Raw genomic sequence first — 23,882 nt, forward strand, 5'->3', positions numbered from 1 at the left:
TACCCTATGTACCCCTGGATTTGGTCTGGCACCTGCCATATTACCTGGACCTTACCCCTAGAGTGTTTGTATACAGTAGCTTTTTCCCTGTGCCCCTTTTGCATTTTCCTTTCTGTTCTTTTTATATATATATATAAACTTACCTCAGCAGACTCATGTTATACTTGTCCTTTTGTGCTTGGCTTACTTCGCTTAGTATTATTTCCTCCAGTTCTTCCCATACGGCAATATGCTTCATGCATTCATCGCTGCTTTAGTGCTGCATAGTACTCCATTGTATGTATGTACCATAGTTTTTTAATCCATTCGTCTGTTGATGGAAATTTGGATTGCTTCCAACTCCTTGCGACTGTGAACTGTGCCGCAATGAACATTGGAGCACAGATGTCTGGCCGTGGTTTGTTTCTTGCCTCTTCTGGGTATATGCCCAGTAGGGGGATTGCTGGGTCGTATGGTAATTCAATTTCCATCTGTTTGAGAAATCGCCAAACCGATTTCCATAGTGGCTGTACATATCTATAGGTCCACCAGCAGTGGATGAAGGTTCCTTTCTCACCACAGCCTCTCCAACAATTGTTGCTTTCTGATTTTTTGAATTGGGCTATCTTTGAGGGTGTTAGGTGGTATCTCATAGTTGTTTTAATTTGCATTTCTCTTATGGCTAATGATCGGGAACATTTTCTCATATTTTTATTGACCATTTGGATTTCAGACTCTGAGACTTCTGTTCAGGTCCTTTTCCCACCTCCTCAGTGGGCAGTTAGTTTTTCTCTTATTGTGAGCTTGCAAGGTATTTTAGATTTTAGTAATAAGGCCTTTGTCTGATGTTTCATTGCTAAAGATGTTTTCCTAGTTGTGGACTCTCTTGGTGAATTCTTTGAATGTACACAGGTGTCTTATCTTCAGTATGTTCTACTTGTCTATTTGTGAGTCCTCTATGTTTGTATCCTTTCCTATTTCTGATAGCCTATGTATTCCCTGTGCCAAGGTTCTCAGGTTTGTCCCAATTCCTTCATTTATGGCCCTAATTGTTTGGGGTTTTATCTCAAGGTCTGTGGTCCCTTGAGTTCATTCTTATGCATGGAGTGAGGTAGGGGTCTTGCTTCATTTTTCTTCAGGTAGGTATCCATTTTTTCCAACACCATTTATTGAAGATGGCATCTGCTTCCCATTTAATATTTTTGGGGCCCTTATCAAAGATCAGTTGCCTATATGCTGATGTTTTTATTTTTGTGTCTTCAGCTCTTTTCCATCGGTCTGAGTATCTGTCATTATGCCAATACCACACTGTTTTGACTACCGTAGCCGTATAGTATGTGCTAAAGTCAGGTAGAGCAAGCCCTCCCACTTTGTCCTTCTTCTTGAGGAGTTTTCTGCTTATTCTGGACTTCTTCCCCCTCCAGATGAAGTTGGTAATGTTTGTCCAATTCTTTGAAGAAGGATGGTGGTACTCGTATTGGGATAGCATTGAACTTATATGGTGCCTTGGGCAGAACTGACATCTTTACTATATTGAGTCTGCCAATCCACTAGCATGGGATATTCTTCCATTTGTTGAGGTCACTCTTGATTTTTTTAAGTCATGTTTTATAATTTTCCTCATACAGATCTTTTGTTTTTTTAGTCAGGTATATCCCTAGGTATTTCAATTTGTGCTTGGCTATTGTAAAGGGTACTACCTTTTTAATCGCCTCTTCTGTGACCTTTTCTGATGTGTAGAGCAGTCATAACCACTTTTTTAAAGTATCAGATTTATTGATGTAGGCAAAGAAAGCTGTCTTATTAGCATTTTCTAAAATCAGTCAACTATGTTTTCATATACATACTGTGTATATTGTATACATGTTGCTATTGTTAGGTGCCATCGAGGTATAAGGAAATAATTACCAGTTCCTGCACCATCATCACAATTGTTCTTGTGTTTAAGCCCATTGTTGCAGCCATCTTGTTGAAGGTCTTCCTCTTTTTCACTCTTTCACTTTTTCACCGTCTCCTTTCCCAAGAATGCGATGCCCCTTTTTAGGTACTAGGCTCTTCTGATAACATGTTCAAAGTATGGGAGATGAATTCTCTCACTGTCCTTACCTCTCAAGTACATCCGTACGTCTTCCAGTGCAGATTTGTTGAGGGTACTTTCTGTATTCCACCTGCACCATAATTCAAATGCATTGATTCTTCTTTGGTGTTCCTAATTCATTGTCCATCTTTCATATGCATATGAAGCGATGGCAAATGCCATGGCTTGCAACAGGAGCACTTTAATCCTCAGTGTTACATCCTTTCTTTTCAGTACTCTGAAGAGGTCTTGTGCAGCAGATTTTACCAATACAATTTGTTGTTTGATCTCTTTACTACTAGTTCCATGAACCTTGATTATGATCCAAGCAAGATGAAACCCTTGATAACTTCCATCTTTTCTCTGTTTATCATGATATTACCCATTGGTCCAGAGTTGTAAGAATTTTTGTTTTCTTTATATTGAGTTGTATTCCATACTGAAGGTTGCAATCCTTGTTTATTTGTATAATGGTGTGATGGAATAAAGTCTGTGGAAATAAAGCCTTTGGGATCATTATTTGCTGAGAGGGCATGATTCAAAATGAGAGCAGCTGCGCACATCTATTTGTAATTGGACTTTGGAATGTACAAAGTGTAAATCTAGGAAAATTGGAAGTTAACAAAATTGAAATCAATATCCTAGGTGTTAGTGAATTGAAATGTACTGGTATTCACCATTGTGAATCAGGCAGGAATGACAGATTCAGGAAGAATAGGGTTGCATTTATTGTCAAAAAGGACGTTCTAAGATTTACTTGAAATATAATGTTGTCCTTTAATGTACAGTGATAGGATAATATCTATCTGCATTCAAGGAAATCCAGTCAATACAACCATTAGTTAAGTTTGCATAGCAACCACTAGAGCTACTGATGAAGAAACTGAAGAATTTTACCAATCTCTTTAGTCTGAAATTGATCAAGCAGTCATGGTGCAGTGATAAAGATTGCTGATTGGAATGCAAAACTTGGAAACCAAGCAGAAGGAAAAATAGATGGGATTAATGTGTTGGTGGTAGTAATGAATCTAGAGATTCCATGATAGGATTTTGCAAGATGAAGTACTTCATCGCAAATACCTTTTTCAAAAACAAAAAAAGGCAACTGTACACATGGACTGCTCCAGATGGCATATGTAGAATTATAATGTCTGTGTATACATATAATCTTTTTCGAGCGTTTCCATAGATTTCATATAATAGCGGTTGTTTCATTAGTAGGTAATTATTTTTACATATCACATGGCCTGAAAATCTTGAAATACTTTAAAATATTCAAAAGACATTCCTTAAAAATCTGTTGCTTTCTTGAAATACTGATTTCTTGAACTATTGTGTTTATCGATTATGAGTTGGCCTACTTTTGTTGAAATGAAAGTAATGATAGAATATACCTGATGTCTGTTACCATCGTCTTAGAAATTTGTAGTTCTCTTGAATAAATTTGTCTTCAAAAAAAAAACAGTTCAGAAGTTCTAAACCTAGGGTCTCAGGACCATAGTCTTATGGGACACACCAAGGTCAATTGGAATAATGTAGTTCAAAAAGGGAATGTTCCACCATGGATGGATATAGGAATCACTAGAAGAAAGTAGCATAATCAATGGTCTATTGAGGGAATTGAAATGTATGGGTTAAAACAAAATATATTGTACATAGTTGAAGATAAGATATGATCTGTTATTTAAACCTTCACCTAAATTGTAAGAAAAGTTAAAAGCTCAGTTATTTTTAAAAGTTTCACACTATTAGTTGAATGTTTTAATAACTCAATTTAAAAAATAGAACTAGTTTTGAAAATTCCCCTGTAAATAATTTTAAGATAGAAATTTATAAATGTGAAGAAACTTATGCCAAATTTTGGTGAAGAATTTAACTCTACAATATGCAACATTTTTTGCTTTCTTATTGACTGAATTCTTTTAAGTTGTAGTAATACCCTTTTATGAATAGCTATATTTTAAAATGTGTTGTTTCTTAAGTATCACATTCCTTAAGTTTTTTAGTTGTAAGACATTGTGATGTACCCATGGACTAAAAACTCCTGAGTTGCATTTTCATCAATTTATATGTTTAGATTTGAATTTTATACCTAGGGACTTCAGTATCACATCACACAACTCATGTTCAAATGTCAGTGAACATGTAATTGTTTCTATATTTCATATTGCTTTGAATTTCTCCTATAAATCTTTTGTGACATGAATTGTTTCATTGTTAGTAGCATTGATTTATTTTAGTTCATGTTACTTAATATGAATGCATATTTACAAACTTGCCACATTGTAGCAGGTACCTAGATTTGACTATTCCTTAAGTTTAAGTTTTATCATTTTCAGTAATAGGAGCTTTGTAGGGAATACTATATTTTTCAGTAGAAGAGATGGTGTTTTGGGTGTGTGCTTTTTTTCCTTTAACATCCCTCTCAGTGAGCTGTTTTTTGTTGATAAAGTGAGTACTCAACCATTTTCTGGCACTTGTAATCAATGGATGTAATTTGTAGGTAAAGCTTTAAACAAATGTAATTATTCCAATAATTGTATTATGTTTTTACATTAATAGATAATTTGTGAATTAGCAATAAACTACATTTATCATTCAAATTCTAAGTTAGATTTTGATTTAAATATCACAGCCAGAAATTTGAGAACCCTGGGATTGCTGTCTTCAATAATTGTTCTCAAGGTATTGTAAATATATAGACATGTATCTTATTAAATATTAGCCAGTAGTGAAATAACTCTATTCAATTAGACGACATTGTTCTTGTTTTATTTTTAAAGGGATTTCCAACCAGCTTTGATGGTGTGGTGGATAACATGTTGGGCTGCTAATTTCAAGGTCAGTAGTTTGGATCCACCAGCCACTCCAAAAGAGAAAGGTGAAGTTTCTTCTCCTGTGAAGATTTGCAGCCTCAGAAACCCCAAGGGGGCAGTTCTACTTTGCCCTACAGGGTTACTATGCGTCAGAATTTATTTTATGGCAGTGAATTGTTGTGGCTAATTTTAGGAACTGGGTTATACCCTGTAGGATAGAATGGAACTGTTCCTTTGGGTGTCTGATGCTGTAAACCTATGTGGAAGCAAAGTGCTTCGTCTTTTTCCTGTGGAACAACTGGTGGGTTCGAACTGCTGACCTTGAGGTTAGTAGCCAATGCCTACAGGGACTCTGAGTTGGCATCATCTCAGTGGTTGTCTTTTTTGGGAGGCTGGTAATAAACAGTCATGAAAAACAATTGCATATTGTAATAATGTCATAAATTAAGAAATATATAACCACAGAACAAAAGAATGGATGGCTGCCTTTGCTTAACAGAATTTTTAATTTAGATATTAGGAACTAGAACATGTACTTTCAGAAGTTATTGATGTCCTTTACTGCAATATTTTTATTTTAGGCTGCAGTTCATGGAGCTCGTTTCAAAGGGCAGGACCTAAAACTGGCATGGAATAAACCAATAACTAATACTTCAACTGCTGAAATAGAAGAAGCTGAACCAGATGAAGAGGAAGTATGTTTTTTGTTTGTTTTTCATTTATTTTTAACCTTTAAGTTTCTATTCCTATATAAAATGTGGTTTTTACAATTGTGATTTTAATATAAAACTTTATTTCTGAGCCATATTCCAAGCAGGGAGTGGCAGATAAATGTTTGTAGTCAGCTTTAAATTTTCTAAATTAATGAAACTGGTGGTAAATTGGTAATCTAGAGAGAATATATGAAATCACATTAATCTTAGTTTTCACTTACTTTTAGATGACAGTAATTCATTAGATTTTTTTATTCACAGGAAAACTTGTATGACATTTAAAATTTTAGAGGTTCGGTTTTACTCAATTGTTTTTTTAACATTTAGCTTCCCTATATTTTACTTTTCATGCTTTCAGTTCAGTAGAGTGAATGCCTGCTATACGTTAGGTACTGTGATAGGCACAAAAATGAATAAGACACGGTCCCTATCAATAAGGAGCTTATAATCTGAATAGAAGGGATGGTAGCAGATATACAGAAAATGCTATAATAAAAGGCAGAGTTATATACTGAACAAAGACTTGAACAATGTGCTGTGGGAACCCTGAGGAAAGTATGCTTTGGTTTTTGTCCATAAGAATCTTGAAGGAGGTATGGCAGTGAGCTCTGGGTCCTTCGTGATAAAATAGCTTTCTATAACATTTTAGACAGGGATGGACTTCAGGAAAGATGTCAAATCGTTAATTATCTTAGGCAACAGAAATTAGCTTGGTACTGAGAGGTGTGGATACATAGGCCAGCCAGTGAGGTAGGCAGAACATTTGAGAAATACAGGTGGGGAAATGAGTTCCTGCTTATCTATCTTAGATTTTCATAATAGCACATCATTTTCTTTGAAGGACATTTCAAGACTGTTATACATGTCTATAGTCAAATGCAAAAATAAAGTGTATACTTTGAAACTCATATACATGATTTGTCATTTTATATTTTAGATTATACCTTTGTCCTTCCATGAGTTTGAATTGAATGGGGAGAAAAGCAGGAGAGCTCCGGGTATTAGGTATTTTGAAAAGTTTGAAAAAGCAGCCTGTTTCTATGAAGGGGATGGAAAGTAGAAAATAATGTTAAAAAACAAAATGCTATATCCAGCAGAAAAGAATATACATTTTGGTAGAATAAATTTTTGGCTCATTTAGTTTTTAAGGTTAGATGGGGCAGTTCAGGGACGATGACCATGCTTTCTTTAAACAATAAAGTTTTGGGACAGCATTTTGGCTGTGACATAATTTGAGAGCCAGGAGATGTACATATGTAGATGGCATGATTTGAGAGCCAGGAGAAAAGGCATATATAAAGACTCTTGATATTTCATTTGTCCTTGTTTTCATGTAAGCAATAGAACAGATACTATAGAAAAACCATTGAGTGAATAAGGTTGCTTTTCTTTGTTTCTTAAATGTTGCAATTATAGAAATACCTTTCGTATTCGACCTTGTTAAGAGAGAGATCAGTATTTTAAAGTGTCAACTTTTTTTCTTTTTCTTTTCTTTTTTCCTTGGGGTAAATTCCTAAATACATTTTAAACTAAAGTTTCAGGAAGAGTCTTTGGTGGATGACTCATTACTTCAAGACGATGATGAAGAAGACGACGACACTGAATCTCGTTCTTGGAGAAGATGATTTGACTGATCACTGATCTGCATATGCTAGAACTCTTCCTGTGTTTCATTAGTTTTATCTAATGTACTTTGACATATTTGTAAAAACAATTTTTGGTAAATTGTGATGAAGATGGATTTCACAAATAGACAAAAGAGAAGAAAACTACCTTCTGATCTTGTATTTTGAAAGATTGATGTTTGCGTTTTATTTCAGTAAACAATTGCTAAGACATCACTCTAGAAACATATGCAATGTTTTTATTACATACTTCTACTGAACGCTACAGGATTCTTTGGCTTCTTTGTAATTTAATGAATAGGTCTGAAAACTTAAGACCAATACTTGTTATAATTTAGAAGGTTTTGTTTTACTCCAAATAAGGAATGAATTTGCATTTAAAATCTTAATGAATGTTTTCAAAAAAGGAATAGATAACATAGTATTCTAACTAAAGTCTCCCAAGTTATGTATTCATAATATTACATAGTAGTATGCTTAGGCTTTACTATGTATTAGCCTTTAATTGAATCTGTGTGTGTATTTTACCTTATGGGTTTAAATGATAACGGTGTATGACTGCTTTGCATATGAGTGATTATGCATTCAGATGTTAAAATAAAGTGGAATGGTCTCTAAAAAAGAAAAGAGGAAAAAAATGATAAAAAAAAAAGACAATATTCTTTGATTTAAAAAAAAAAGAAAAAAGAAAAAAAAAAAAGACCATTCCAGATGGCAATCTACCCTCTCCCCCAATTATCACAAAAGGAGCTATAATCACTAATTCACTCTTAATAATAATGGTTACTGGTACCTTTTCTATAATGTACAATCCAATGTTTAAAATTTATACCACTTTAGTTTGGTTTGATCTTATAAACTTTCAACAGATGTCTTAAGATTTAAAAACAGGCTGATTAGTTTGGAAGCAGACTTCAAGTAGAACTAACATTTGAGGAATAAGAAAACATCACATTACATTTTGGATGTATGAAAGAAACATGACCATTTGAAGATGTATGAATAAAGAAATGTACTATAAATACTGCTTTAGGAAAACACTGTTTGGTAAGTGTTCCAGTCTGATATTTTAAGTGTGCATTTCCTATACTTGTATAAAAAATGTTGACAGTGCAGAAATACTGTTCTTTTTCTGGCAAGTCAACATTCTGGTTGAAAGTGAATACAGCAGTTTCCAGGAAATAAGTGGGTTTTGTAGTATGAAGGGGTGGGTGGATACATATTTACCTCTTAAAATTCATCATTATGGCTATAAGTATTTCTGCCTATCCTAAAATGATAGTGATTACATAATTAGTTAGATTTCTAAAGTCATCATCCTTCAGATTGAGATCCTCACACTGCAAAATATATAATGTCGTCAACACCACCACCATAGTCTTCTGCTTTTGGAATACTTAGTACATGTTGTTATCTGTGTCATGTCCCCCCACCCCCACCCTCCCACCCCCACATACAGTGCATATATTTTTTTATGATAATGGGAATGTTTTGACACGCAGTTGGTGCATATGTTTATACTGAAATTTTAAAAATCCAGTATCAGATGGCAAATAGTGACTTCACTCAACAAAATTTTTACTATCCTTAGATCTGTATTGTATGTTGACTGTGTGCTATTCTGATTTGTTAGGTAAGTGTGTTTTCTTTTCTTTTTAGTAGTCGTGAAAGGTGCCAAATTGGCAGAGGCTCACGTTGCTTCTCTTTACACCAAACAGGTATTATAAAGAAAGTAAATCTTTCAAAGGCCAGTTAAATCGTCATGCTAATTTTTGATTTTATAATTTGATTAGTCTATTTTAGCTTGATATTTTAAAAATAACAAATCCCCTTTTAATTAACTGAAATACCTACTGTGTAAATTAAATTCATAAATAGCAAATCAGTTTTTCTGGTCTGAATATAATAACGTAAAATGTAAGACTGTCTTAAGCTATGTGTCTGAAGGAATCAGAAGAAAAGTGTGTTCTTATTTTGCCTCAAAGTATGGGGATTAAAATTAGCAACATTCATTAGAGTCATAATTATATTTAATTAGAATTATGCAATTCTGATGATAAATTTTATTATTTTAATTATTATGTCTATAAATGTGTAGTACTCTACATGTACTTATGATGTGTTCTCATATAAACCTAACGTATCCCTTACAAGTACAAATGCAGGATCTTAAGTCAGTAGAAGCATAGTGACTTGCTCAAAGTCACAGCTAGTTAATGGAAGGATTGAATTCTGAATATAAACTTTCTGATTTCAATTTCAACTTTATCTTGCATACCTCCTTAATTACTGAATGAACATGAGACTGTATCAATGTGATAGTTTGTGCTTCAGAGATACTGTACAAAATTAAACTTCTTGGCTACTAGTGAGTTCATACTGTTATCACCCTCCCTTTAAATACAGCACTTTTGTTCATATTTCTGTTATAATATTTACATTGTAATATAATTTATCTGGCTCATATGTCTGTCTTCCCAGTAGAATACAAGCTCCTCAAGGATTGGGGACCATGTCTTATTCATCTTTTCCTCTCTAATGCTAATCACAAAACCTGGCTAGTCATGTGCACTCAGATGTATGTTGTATGAATTACCGAATGAATGCATATTTGAATCTCCAATAAAGGAGTGACAGTTTACCTCCCTTGTTAATTCTTATCAATTTTTCAAAATTATGTCTTGAAAGTCTTTTTTTTTTTTAATCACTGGAACTATTTTGCTAAACAATTGATAGTTTATTTTCTTACCAGTGGTGTATTACAAGTACTTAAGGAAGTGTACACATACATACTTAGTGGAATTTGAGTGTTCGTTTCAAGTGTAAAATAGTCTTTTGGTTTCTATCAATGTGTAAGAATAGAAATGCTAGGAGCCAGTGTCATCTGGCCTCAGACAAGTTTCCTAAAATAAACTTTCCTTATCTTAAAAGGAAGAGAGCTGCATCAAACGTTTCCAAACTTACTTGGCTTATTGCCTCCTTTTTGGAGAAAACATTACTCATTTCCCCTGTAATTGAACACTTTTGTACTATATAGCCATTTCCCAGGATAAAGTGTAGGTATCTGCCTTTGCAGTTCCCTGGATTGCTTCAGTGCTCACAGGGGACAGTATTGCCCACTTTGGAAACACTGAAATATTTTCGAAGATATATTTTACTTTTACAATTTCTTTGGTGTGGTATGTTAGTATTATAGCTAAAACAATTTATCTAAACTGATTGTCTCTTGTTGCTATTGCTATTTGTCATATCAACAGAAACAATTTTGATTTTACTATAACTCATAAAATGTCTTAGTGTAATTGTGTATATTGTGTTCCTTTAATGCTTGCATTTTCCAGCATCAATTATATGTATCCTATATAATATAGGTTAATTTTTATACACTCCTCACTTATCAGCTATCTTGTTTATTTGACATTTCACATTTATGATAATAGTGAAAATTCTATATTTTTTGTGCACTAATGATGCATGTCTGGCAGTAATGAATGCCAAGGTGCAAGGCAAGATTAATCCTGGCTATGATGCTTAGGATTATATATCAACCTGGTTGGGCCATAAATCACATTGATTTGACAGTTTTGTAATAATGAGATTTGGCTGTCATATAATGAAAGTTATCATTTTATGATCTGATGTTGTCGTCATTCATTTTCCATAATGATCTGGCAGTCTTAGAACCTAACCATGTCCATAAATGTATTCAATAGCACTTCCATTTCCTAATTGTAACTTTTCCTTTTATTTCTAAATTGAAAGTCTCAAAAATCCCTACAAGTATTTATAATTCAGATGCAGTTAATTCTCCCATCAATATGCAATTAGTATCCTCTTTTTTATTTTGGTTTATTTTATGCTTTTCTGCCCCCAAACACATTTTTAAAATTCTATAACTCTCAACAAGTTCTATCAATGATTTAGTACAGGTCTGGCCGTTGTAGAAATGAGTTAGATGTGGGAAAGAATTTAAGACAATATGTAGGTATTTATTTTTTATAGAAAATAGTTGAGGGATATTTCCCTGGTTAAAAGATTGATTAGGATTACCTCAAGGGGTGGTTAACTTGTCATTTTATATTTTTCACCAAATATTTTCTATCTCATTATTGTTTTGTTTACTGAATGAATGTAAATTTAAAAATAATTTAAATATTTAACTGATACCTAAATGTATTTAATGAAATTATGCTTATATGAATGACAGAGTATCCCATAGCTTTTGTTTTATTGTAATCAAATGTAACAGCCAGTAGTTTAATGATTAAAAACAAGAGTTTATCACATTACTGGTAGAGAGCATGGCTGAGCTAATCTGAAAGAAATTTCTTTTCGCTAGAACTGTTTATGACTTTATTTCTGCTCTTACTGGGATCTTGAAACAGTAGGCAGTAGCTGTCAGGGTTATAAAAAGAAAGGAAATAGTTACTTGTTTAGTGTGTTGAACTCTTACTAGATATTTAGAGTATTCTAAAAGCTTATCAATTAGTATTTTCCCCCTCGTACACATCATGTAGATGAGTAATTACAGAAAATTGTTACTGCCCTTCTAAAATGTATAGAAGCATCAGGTGTTTTCTTAAAATTTCAATTACCGTATATCCTCGAGTATAAGCTAACCCGAATATCCGCTGAGGCTCCTAATATTACCACAAAAACTGCATTAAAAAATATGCTGAAAAACTCGGCTAATACTCAAGTATTTATGTTAGCCTTTTGAAACAAATATGCCCTGCATGAAACTCTGGTCAATTAAATTCACTTAGTGATCTCTTCCTGTGTCCTTAGTAAACCCTCTAAGTTAAAGATGGAAATTTCATCTAGAATTAAGTCACAATGTATAATATTTTACAGCAGAAAGGATTTCTTTCTCTCACATCTCAGAAACTTCTTGTCTAGTTAACTTCTTGAATTAGCTAGTTACTTTGAAGTCTGTATTTAAGGGTGATTTCCTATGCGAGGAAAGAAAATAAATCCTAGTGTTGACTGACATTCTCAGTAATTTCTAATGACATTGTTTTTACTTGTTAAGTAGAAAATTTCTAACTTGATAAATACTTTTCTTACAGTTTATCAGTATTTGTGTGATCAAATTGCTGTTTTGTATCATCTTAAACTTGCCCCCCATACCTCCCTTCTTTTTCTTTGACCCATTGACTCATCTTCTTATCATCCAAACATTAGACTTCCTTTTAATACTAGTTTCTGTCTTATTTTAGTGTGTTCCTTTTTGTTTTTGTTGCTGACCTTTCTGTCAAATTGTGTTAAATAGTTTGAGTAAAGAATAAAATGATTATCATTTGGAGTTTAGGGATTAGGCATACCTTATAGTTACTTTGAAATCTTTTGGGAAACTTAAGAAAAATATTCCTTTATTTATATTATCTTGGAATTTGTGATTTCTTAAAAGTAACTTTGCTTAGCCATACTTCTATGAAGATTAACAGTCTATTCAGTTAATAAATTTCTAGCCAGAACTTTAGATCACAGCTATGTGGTAGTGGTGTGATTTTTTTTGTGTGCAGCTTTTAATGTTTTAAGAAAACGTGATGCAAAGAAGTTTTCTTACAATCACGTTAACCCTAAATCTCTTGTGTAAATTATCTGCAACTCTATTTCAGGTATTTTTTTTAATAGATTTGTGTTTGTTTTTTAATGTAGAAAAAGTTGGTGAATTTATAGTGTGATGTGAATTTTTTTTTAATAATCTTTTCTTTTTCCAGCAGAGAGAGATCATCATTGCCTGAGTTAGCTTTGTGAGTACAACAACAAGAAGTGTTCCTGTGTGGGAGACAAGGCCAACTTTATAATATCATCCTGTCATTTTATGTTTGCCTTTTTACCAATTTGAATAGATGTTTACATGTACTATAATTAACAGTACATAGCTGCAATTCCTTAAGGGTATATAGGAATCTAGAGGTGTACTAGAGTGTGTATTTTGAGTTTAATCTAAATGTTTTCCTCCTTCACTTAATGGCCCAGTAGTTAGTAAACATTTAGGAAGGAACATGACCTCTTTGTTTCCTAATGTAAGTTCATCTTAGCTAATTCAGAAGTGTGTCCAGGAAACCTATAAACATTGATGCGTGCTCATTACCAGGAATAATTTAGAATGAGGAAAGTGATCAAAATGCTAATCATAGATTTAATTTTAGAGTATATGTGGAGGGCTACAGCAATCTTTAAAATAATTTTGAGCAAATGATAAAATACTTTTAAAAAAATCATTTTATTAGGGGTTCATACACCCCTTATCACAATCCATACACACATCAACTGTGTAAACCACATTTGTACATTCATTGCCCTCATCATTCTCAAAACATTTCCTCTCCACTTAAACCCCCGGCATTAGGTCCTCATTTTTCCCCTCCCTCCCCACTACCCCCTCCCTCATGAGCCCTTGATAATTTATAAATTAGTATTTTGTCATATCTTGCACTGTCCGACATCTCCCTTCACCCACTTTTCTGTTGTCCGTCCCCCAGGGAGGAGGTCACATATAGTTCCTTGTAATCGGTTCCCTCTTTCCTACCCACTCTCCCTCTACCCTCCCTGTTTCGCCACTCACACCACTGGTCCTGTAGGGCTCATCCATGATAAAATACTTTTTATACACTACAATAGCCTACTTATTCTGAATATGAAAAACAAGAGGAAATAGTATTGTATGTCTAATATTGCTCAAGACTGTAGTTTTTAAAATTACATGTCCAAATTACTAATAAACAATATGGTTTATAAATATTTATAAAAACTGATTAAATCACACCTTACAAATTCACCCACTTTATTTATAATAGAAACTCTAAAAAAGTTTTTACAAAATTAATTCTTTGGTATTTTTTATAGATTCTTATGAAATATATGAGAAATCAGAAGTTTTCTTTCTTTTTTAAAAAAAAATACGGAACTCCACGAATTTGCATGTCATCCTTGTGCAGGGAGGGGCCATGCTCATCTTCTCTGTATCGTTCCAATTCTAGTATATGTGCTGCTGAAGTGCGCACAGAAGTTTTCTTTTGTAATCAGTCCAAATTGTACTTTATACAAATTTATTTTGATTTATTTTAGTTCCATCCAGCAGTGCTCATTTTGCAAAGTTGACTATTCCACAAACACCCTTTTCTTGCAGCTTTCTCATGAAAAATAAAAAAAATTTCAATGAACCTAATAGTCACAATGTAACTTATCTATGTTGGGCATGTCAGAGTTAACATTAGGCTTGGTACAAAGGAAAAGTGTGCATTTTGGAAAGTTAAACATAATTATGACTTTGTCCCAAGACATTTTTAAAATTTGACAGTTTGGTTCATGTTTATAAACTAATGAATAGCTACAGAGAGAGTTTATATTTTTTCAGATTTTTCAATACTTTACAAGGAAAGGTTCTTTGTCTGTATAATAGTTCTGTTGCTAGGTCAGAAACTCCAAGAACATCGTCTAAAGATACAGTACTTGCTGTTAATCATTTTGATTGACTAATGGATGTGGAGTGGACCACTTAACGCCCACCATCATTAACTTTGGGTCAGCTTGCTTGCTGGCTTTTCTTTTAAAATACAGCAAAACAAAATTGATTATGCCAGTGGAACCACAGGCAAGATACTTATTAGATTTTTCAAAAGATCATTGTGCCTTTTGAAAATTTCTGTGAGATCCAGTAATTCATTTATTTATTTAAATTCTCACTTGTTGATTAAAATGATCATTATTCCATTTCCTTGTATGTGATTCACGTGGAACATTGGGTAAATAACTGTACAGAACCACTTGTGTAATTTAATGAAGCAGTTTACTCCTGTGCATGATTACATTATGGAAATCTTTTCTAGATCTTTATATTTTTTTACATACATATATTTTACACCGTTAGCTGCCCTAGGCAGTCTCTTTCTGTGTGTGTGTGTGTGTGTGTGTGTGTATTTTTTTATATAGAATTTATATTTATGCTCAAAATACAGGTCACCTGAATGTTATTGGTCTGGTTTATAAGATAAATAATACTTTAAAGTGATGCTGCCCCTCTCGGATGTTTTAATAAAAAGACATTGGTGCTATAAACCACTTGTCTAAAACTTAACTAGACTTGTGGCTTACTCTAATCTTGCAACGTAATTATAAAAGTATGTGGTGAATTACAGAAAGAGGCTAGCCCATAGAAAACACCTTATAATTTAAAGATCTAGTCATAAAAGAAAACTATTAATATTTGCCCAGCTAGCCAAAAAGAAAATAGAGTTCTTTCAATTTATTATCACCTCATTTGATTAGAAGAAAGGGTGTTAATTTGGTTTATAATAAAAAATTATAACAAATTCAGCATGACTTGGTACCCACATTTCAAATAGAAACCTTGTTCTAGTCTCAAAATATGATGTAGTCCCTTACTACTTTAAATTTCCCCCTTTTTTACACTCAAAAGTTGACAGAATAACTCTTAAATATATATAACACATTAGATGAATTATAAAGGAGGTGCATTACTTACATGTGCAAGTTTTACACTAATGTATACATAGAATTTTTGTTTTGACCTCAAGACTTCATTCCAGTGCCATAGTGAATGTTCTTAAAGATTCCATTTTGTAAGTATCAGCAAAAACATGCATAAATGTTTACTTTAGATTCTCAGGATCCTGAACTTGTTTAGAGTATGATAAAATTCAGAACATAATGTCTGGCACAAGACTTCCTTTAATATGTGGTTTATTTTATTTCAATTTTCTGTAGATTGTAGAATCTAAATACACCAAAGGAGTCTTTTCTTGTCTTGTTTGTTCCAGCTTTTTAAATATCCCTGCCCATAAATACCCATTTCATGAATATGTGTTAGCATGGGAGAAAATTCCCTGTTCTTTGGCAAGAAAGTAATTGGTTAAGCTGTAGAAGCTATTTTTTTTAAGTGGTATTAAAACTTGAACTGCCAAAGGTAAAACTTGAACTAGAAAATTACTCTTGTGTGCTTAGAATATGTATAATAATATATGTTTATGTGGGGTCGACAGCATTTTTATTATATGTAGTTGAATTATGTTATTTGGTTTGTTAAATATCCATAATGTTTATTATTTTTATACTTCGAAACTTTTAAATAAAATAGTCTTATTAAAAACTCATGTTAATTTTGTAAAATTGTCCTGCATCTTGCATTAATTATTTTAATGAAGGCTAGAAAGAAAAATAAATCATCCTTAGGTATTACATAATTGAGATGTCTAAAAATACAAAGAAATGGCTTTACTTTGCCTCTTCTGTTTTCTACTCTGAATTCTGCTTTAAGTTGTTCTCAGTCAGCATTGGCACCAATGTGTTATTACCCTAGTGCCTGACTCCTTTTCTCACATTCACAAATTCTCACTACTCTACTTCTAAGTAACTGCCTCTACTGCTAGGCATTTTCTCTTCATTTGGGATCCAAAAGTTCTCTTGATCATGGCTGATACAAAGAAAGCATTCTGATCTTAAAGATTCTGAAAGGAAGGTAAATATAAATTCTGTAATTTAGGCTGAACCTACAAAGCCTTGAAGTTTTCAGACCATTCCGTCTTAGTTTTCAGAACATTTTTTTCCTCATAAAATTTGGCCTGCTTTTTTGAACATTGCATATTTATTTTATATTTAATTTTGTTAAAAAAACATTTTCTTATTGGAAATATACTATAAATCACCTAGGGCAAAATGAAACCAACCTCATTGCTGTCTTGTCAATTCAGTCTCATGGCAACACTACAGGACAGGGTAGAACTGCCTTTTGGGGGTTGCCAAGGCTGTAAATAGCCCCTTTACCCCAAGAAGCAGCCAGTTGCTCTAAGCTGCTGACCTTTCATGGTAGCTTAAGATGCTACCAGAATTCCAGGATTTAACCTCGATAAAATGGGTTAAATAACCTGATTTTAACCCATCTTTCCTCTATATTCAAAGGAAAAGTAGATTTTTATCACAAAGTATGCATGGTGGTGTTAAGTTCCAAGGAGTCTCAGCTCTAACCCATAGTGACAACATAGTCGAACCGAGTTAAACTGCGTGGTCCTTTGCCATCTTCACAATAGTTATATTTAAACATTTTGCAGACACTGTTAATCCACTTCTTTGTGGCTTATCTTTTTTGCTTAGCTACTACCAAGCATGATAATAGAGTCATCCTGCCTCATAACATGTTCAATGTGCACAAGACTAATTCTTGCCATCCTAGTTTAACTGATAGAAACATGTTAGAACTGGTTGTGAGCCAGAGGATTCTAGCTTGAAATAGTAGAGGGTCCTTGGTTAGTAAGTGATAACACACTTGGTAAAATGAGTGTATATGTAATCCTGTGTAGTACTTACAGATTATACATGTTAATGCTAGATTTTCAGTTACCCTGGAAAGTATTTCTGCAAAATGATTTAATTTTGAAACGTGAAATGTGTTAATATAGAGATGTTTCAAATGTAAAGTGATAACCACTTCATAATTACTGTTAAATCAGTTCTGAATCACCATATTTTTGAAAATCTGACGTGTATTGTAATATACCCTCTTTTCACTTCTGTGGATAAATTTTAGAGTCCTATTAAATGTAAAGGTGGGTTGTACAGAGAGTACAATGGCTGCTAACCTAGAAAGTCGTCTGTTTAAACACACCCCATGGTAACATGGAAGAAAGCCCGGGGAGCTGCCGGCCTCCATGCAGATCACAAGAAAACTGTGGAGCATTTCTGGAACACACGAAGTCACCCTGGGTTTCACAATTGACAGTAACATGTTTGGTTTATTGTGTATAAAAAAATAACAATCCCATTACCATCAAATTGGTTCCAACTCGGCACTATTGTAACAAGCCCTGGTGGCATTGTCTGGATAAGTGTATTGTGAACTGTAAGGTTCAACCCCACATCTGCTTCAGTAAAGATAACTATGAGTTAGAGTCGGCTTGATGGCAGTTGGTTTGGAACTTGGATAGAAGCTGCCTGCCACGTTTTTCACCTGCTTATTTGCTAGTGGTTCTGAACCACTGACCTACCTTTGAGTTCAATGAACCATAATCCTCATTTTGGAAGTTTAGGGTCTTTCTATTTTTAAATTTTACCTTTAAGGAATTTTGTCTATATACGTGAGCATCTCTGTGCTTTTGATTATTTATACAATCTTAGAACTGGGATTTGGGTCAACGTATGAGGGTGTACCCCCAAAAAGCAAAAAAAAATTTCAAAGCTATGTATTTAACATTTTTCTTACAAAACAGCCTTATCACCTTCAAAGTACTCTCCCCAGAACACCTAATACATTTGTCAAATCTGCAGTTCCATTCTTGGAAACGTTTTTCAAGTTCATCTGTTCAGATGGCTGACAGCCATTTTTTTCTTTACCGTTTCTGTGTCCATCAGATCGCTGACCTTTAATGTCCCTCTTCTTTCGCAGAATCAAAAAAGTCACATGGAGTGATGTCCGGTGAGTAAGGTGTGCTGTTTTTTGCCAAAAACTGGCTCAATGAGATACCTGTGTGAGCAGGTGCATTGTCGAGGTGGCAAAACAAGTCCACCAGTCTGCCACAAATCAGGCCTTTTTTGCACACTGTTACGCTATCTTCAGGACCTCTAAATAGAAAGCTTTATTAACAATCTGACCTGGTGAAACACTCCACATGCACTAGCCCCATCACATAAAAAAAAAAAAAGTTTTGTCTTGATTTATTTCACTTGAGCTTTTTGCCGGTGAGGTGATGATGGTGTCTTACGCTGGCTGGATTGATGTTTGCTTTCAGAGTTGTAAGAATAGTACCATGTCTGGTCACCAGTAATGACTTTGGAAAAAATGGGTGGCTTCAGAGCTCTTCTTTCAAACTGCATCATATTTCCACTGCACACACTTTTTTAATGGTCAGTCAGAACCCGAGGCACAAATTTCTCAGTGACCTTCACATTCCCAAATTTTCCATTAAAATTCTCTGAACTGAGCTCCAAGGTAGTTCAGATACTTCCCCATTACTGCAGTGGTTCATTGTTGGTCTTCAAGCACAAGTGCACATATTTTGTTGACATTTCCATCCATTCGGGAAATTGATGGACGTCCAGAATGAGGTTTGTCATCAGTTGATAATTCCCTTTTTTTGAAATGAGAAAACCATTCTCACACTTGATTTTTTTTAATGTGCTGTGTTCCTGATCTGTGCTCAACATCACAGCTTGTTTGCAACGTTTATCCCAAGCAGGAAAAAGTTTACAGTTGCACGCTGTACTCTTAAATCGATCATCACAAGAAAAAAAGAGTTTCTACTACATCCATACCCCTTAACATCGATTTGATTGCTTGTTTTGAACTTCTGATACCCATTCCTGTGAACACCTCGAGATCATACAGTCTGGTGGGCTTTGTTGCTTCTCTGCTAGATGGCTGGTTGTTTAACTTCAAGCCTTTAAGACACCAGATGCTCTATCTCTTAAAAGCTAGGCACCATCAACATTCTTCACCACATTTGCTTATGTACCCATTGTTTGTGTTGGGAATGTGAGTATCATATATTGCCACATTATTAGAACAAACTTCTTGTACTAAGGTAAAATTTAAGTAGAGTCAATTTTGGAACCTTCTAAATTATTAATCCCAATGTTTTCATTTTAATCTTAGCATCTATGTCTCAAAATACAGGTAATGTATTTTGTCCTGTTCCTAATGTCAGGATATTGCTAAACCTGTTAAAAAAATAATAGTTATGATTTCAGACTTTTTAGATTTCCTGTACTTTTTTTTACTAGAAATGTTAAATGATAATTAGGAATAATTAGGAATTGTAAATAGGGAATTAGAACTAGAAAGCTATCAAATGTGTTGCCTGATTTTATTTCGTCAATTTTATTTTGTCTTCAGGTTAATAGTTTTGACTAGTTTTTATCATGATAAAGCTATCTAGTAGCCAATGTACCAATTTTACTTTTTAAAGTTAATGGTCTGTTAAATCTAATATAAATTAAGGATTGATAAAAACGAGTCTCTAGCACTAACCCTAAATGAACTAAGATTTCAAGAAACCAAAAGCAATTTTTGAAAAAATTAACAATTATCTCTGAATATTAATCACTAGAGCCCTCACATGTTATATTGTGTTAGTCTGGGTGGACTAGAAAAACAAATCCACAGAAACTCATATTGTATATATGAGAGAGTTTTATATAAAAGGTAAGTGTACATTAAGTAACCATCCCAATCCAGTCCAGTCCAAGTCCTTAAGTCTGACATTAGCCCATATGTTTGACACCAAACTACGAAGTCCTCCTCAAACTCGCAAAACATGCAATAACGCCGAATGCAGGAGGAAAGCTGAATCAGTGTGTAAGCATCTCAATGCTGGCAGGGATCTCCACACAGCTTCTCCAGCACCAGGGCTGCATCAGGGCAGGTCCATGTGGCTTCTCAGGGATGTCTCACAGGAAGTGAGCCTTGCCAGATGAGTCAAAGAACTAGGGAAGGCACCCACACACTGGTCTGACCATCAGAAAACAAGTTCAGGAGTCAATGCAAAGTGTCATTGTTTGGGAAAATGAAATAGGCTAGTAGGATGATGGGGATGAGATCAGGTATAGAGATGATTATTTTTGCAGTTTGGAAAGAAAAATTTTGCTTTAATGAAGAGGATGAATTAAAGACGGAAGACAGGATGAGGACAATCAGGAGAGTTTAGGTTTCTGGTCAAACTTGATGGTCGTGTTTTACACACAGAAAAGGTAGGTGGAGGTGGGAGCATGTTTGAGGGAACAGGAATTCATTTTGACAGATTGAGCTTCAAGGAATATCAAAATGGAAATATTCTGTAGCAAAGTATACGTTGTCTGAAGCATAGGAGACATAAAGGATAATAGATACAGATCTGCTAACCATAAATCTGAATAAGATTCCTTAATGAGGAAATAAAACATGCAGAGTGAAAGCTAAAGCCAGGATCCTGGTGAACAGTATTTTTGGAGGCTTTAGGAGGCAGTACTTACAAAGGAGATGAAAAGTAGTTGTTAGAAGGAAAATAAACTGATGATATCACAACAGTCAAGGAAGGAGAAAAGCTTAAGAATGATAAATTAGAAGCCAAGAAGGAAAGAGCTTGTGGATTTGGCAATTCATTGGACATGTGCAGCTTCATAGAAGCCAGCTAGAGGTGGCATAAGGTGTTGGGATGCTGGGTGGAGACTGAATATAGGAAACTCAGTAGCAATGAAGAGAAGGCAACATTTAGTCTTATAGTTCAAATATTGAAGAAATGACTGGTTTATATTAAAAATGGTAGACACTTGTGCAAGGAGTATATACCTATACTGGTGGCACAGTATAGGTAAGCATTCAGCTGCTAACTGAAAAGTCAGAGGTTTGAACCCACCAGCTGCTCCAAGGGAGAAGATGTGGCAGTCAGCTTTTGTAAAAATTTAAAACCTTGGAAACTACAGCACAGTTCTACCCTAACTCTGAGTTAGAATAGATTTGACATCTTGGGTTTTTGAGTTGAATATGAGCCTGTTTCATAGGTTGAAGGACAAAAGCCTGTGGGAAGGAGATTAAGAATGTAAAGGAATGTGCTTAAAATTTATAGAGTTTTCAGAGTGCACGGTAGAAAAGGTTATATTGAAAAGGACCTAATCTTTTGAGAATTACCCAAGTGGAATACAGGTATCAAAGATGCATGGGACTAACTGCTGCCAGTGTTTCCAATCAGTGTTCTTAGATCTCTTGATCAGATTTTGGCAGGCTCCTGTGTTGTGTTGATTGACAGTTGCAAGAGTTCTTAGATCTTTGAATACAACTAGGATGTTATAATTGTCTATTACAAAAATGTAATTTTCTTTATATATATATATATATATATATATATATTAGGCTGCCTGGAATTTTTCTGGGGAATAGGAAAAGGTTATTGATGATAAGAGTATAGTAGGAAAAGGGATTAAGCAGGAGAATCCCAGTGAAGAAAGATAGGAGAGCAACAGTCTAGCACCAGAATAAAACCACCTATTATAAGGGAACAGGAGCCCTGGTGGTGGCAGTTGTTAAGCACATAGTTGGTAGCTAAAAGAAAGATTCATCGTTTTGACTCACCAGTGGCTCCTACGGAGACAAATGTGCAGTCTGCTTCTGTAATGATCGTGCTGTAGCGTTCACCAATATTCTGTTGGCCAAAATAAGTTACATGGCCAAGTCTCAAATGTGGCAGGCAATATATTATGCCACTGTATTTGGTTGTTTTTGTTTTGTTTTTCTTTTTACTTCAGTAATGCATGTCTAAGAAGAAACTGAAAAATCGCATGCAATGACAAACGTTTTATGCCAGGCAACTTTTTTTTAAATCGTTTTATTGGGGGATCATACAACTCTTATCACAATCCATACATACATCAATTGTGTAAAGCACATTTGTACATTCTCAAAACATTTGCTCACCACTTAAGCCCTTGGCATCGCTCATTTCCCCCCCTCCCTCCCTGCTACCCCCACCCTCAAGCCCTTGAAAATTTATAAATTATTAACTTGTCATATCTTACACTGTACATCGTCTTCCTTCACTTTTCTGTTGTCCATCCTTCAGGGAGGAGGTTATATGTAGATCCTTGTAATCACTTCCCTCTTTCCACCCCACCCTCCCGGTATGGCCACTCTCAGCACTGGTCCTAAAGGGATCATCTGTCCTGAATTTAAATAAGGGAAGATATTTTGATGAAAATGATAAAGATGTTTCACAAGAAGGGATGCTGGTTAGAGAGGACCGTAGGGCCAGCCCCACCACAAAACACGGTGTTCCCTCACTGACCCATAGAGCTATGGGGGATAGCACTGGAAACTTGTGCAGAAAGTGCCTGGTCTGCCCCATGCACAGTGGGTTGAAACATGAAGGGAGTGCACCCGGGCAGCAAGGAGAGCAAAGTAACCAAGTCCTCAAGGAATCCAATAGATTTCTGATTTGGGGCACAGGACTTGGCACATCTTCAGACTTGATCGGTAAACATACATAAGGGTCAACAGACCTGGAAATATCTATTGGTTTTTATTTGTTTGTTTTTCTTCTTGTTCTGTTTTGTTGTTTTGTTTCTCTTTTTCCTTTTCTTTCACCTTATGTCTATCTATGATAGACAGGATGAACAATCCTGAGGAGAAAACAATGGGACAGGCAGTTCCAGGGTGGACATGGGAGAGGAGAGGAGGGCGCGTGGGGAGCCAACAAAGTCAGAGATAAGGGAACAACAAATCTAAAATTGATGGTGGGGAGGGTGTATAGTGCCATTTGAGGTTTGATCAAGACCAATATATCAGGAAATACTGAGAGCCAAATTGAGGCTTAGCATGATAGTGGGATAGGAGCAAGGTGAAAGGAAATAGAGGAAATAGGCAAAAGCTATTTATAGAGATATAGCTCTCAGCATGTATAGATGTAAATATACTAATTTATAATGAAAGGGATAGAGGCCAATGTACATATATTTATATGTTAAGTATTAATATAGCAGATGTACTTTGGGCCTCTACTCAAGGCCTCCCTTAACACAAGATCACTGTTCTGATTAATTGGCATTCTTTGATACTCACCTTCTTGACACGATTGCTGAAGACCAAATGGGTGCATTAGCAAATGTGGTGAAGAGAGGGCATGGGGCCCAGCTGTCAAAAGATATAGCATCTGGGGTCTTAAAGGCTTGAGGTCAAACAAATGGC

General features: G+C 34.7%; 1 protein-coding gene and 1 non-coding gene across 9 annotated transcripts in view; one reads left to right on the forward strand and one right to left on the reverse strand.

The window, feature by feature from the left end:
• Window positions 1-8,232, forward strand: part of RBM26 (RNA binding motif protein 26) — a 110,554-nt gene extending 102,322 nt beyond the window's left edge. For 7 of the 8 annotated variants that reach the window (XM_045283771.1, XM_045283772.1, XM_045283774.1 and 4 more), the window contains exons 21-22: window positions 5,454-5,567; window positions 7,121-8,232. In XM_045283771.1, the coding sequence (XP_045139706.1) occupies window positions 5,454-5,567; window positions 7,121-7,210 (204 nt within the window). In that variant the 3' untranslated portion in view covers window positions 7,211-8,232. Of the gene's footprint in view, window positions 1-4,839; window positions 4,898-5,453; window positions 5,568-7,120 lie in introns of those variants that run through there. The other variant, XM_045283776.1, reaches the window with a different exon arrangement.
• Window positions 8,233-14,112: 5,880 nt separating this feature from the next.
• Window positions 14,113-14,223, reverse strand: LOC115873211. The gene has a single exon (XR_004048284.1). It is a non-coding gene; the product is annotated as a U6 spliceosomal RNA (small nuclear RNA).
• Between the last annotated feature and the right edge of the window lie 9,659 nt (window positions 14,224-23,882).

The sequence above is a fragment of the Echinops telfairi genome, unplaced genomic scaffold (genome assembly GCF_000313985.2).
Source record: "Echinops telfairi isolate 266 unplaced genomic scaffold, ASM31398v2 ScPeMD7_7467;HRSCAF=8505_0, whole genome shotgun sequence".
NCBI lineage: Eukaryota > Metazoa > Chordata > Mammalia > Afrosoricida > Tenrecidae > Echinops > Echinops telfairi.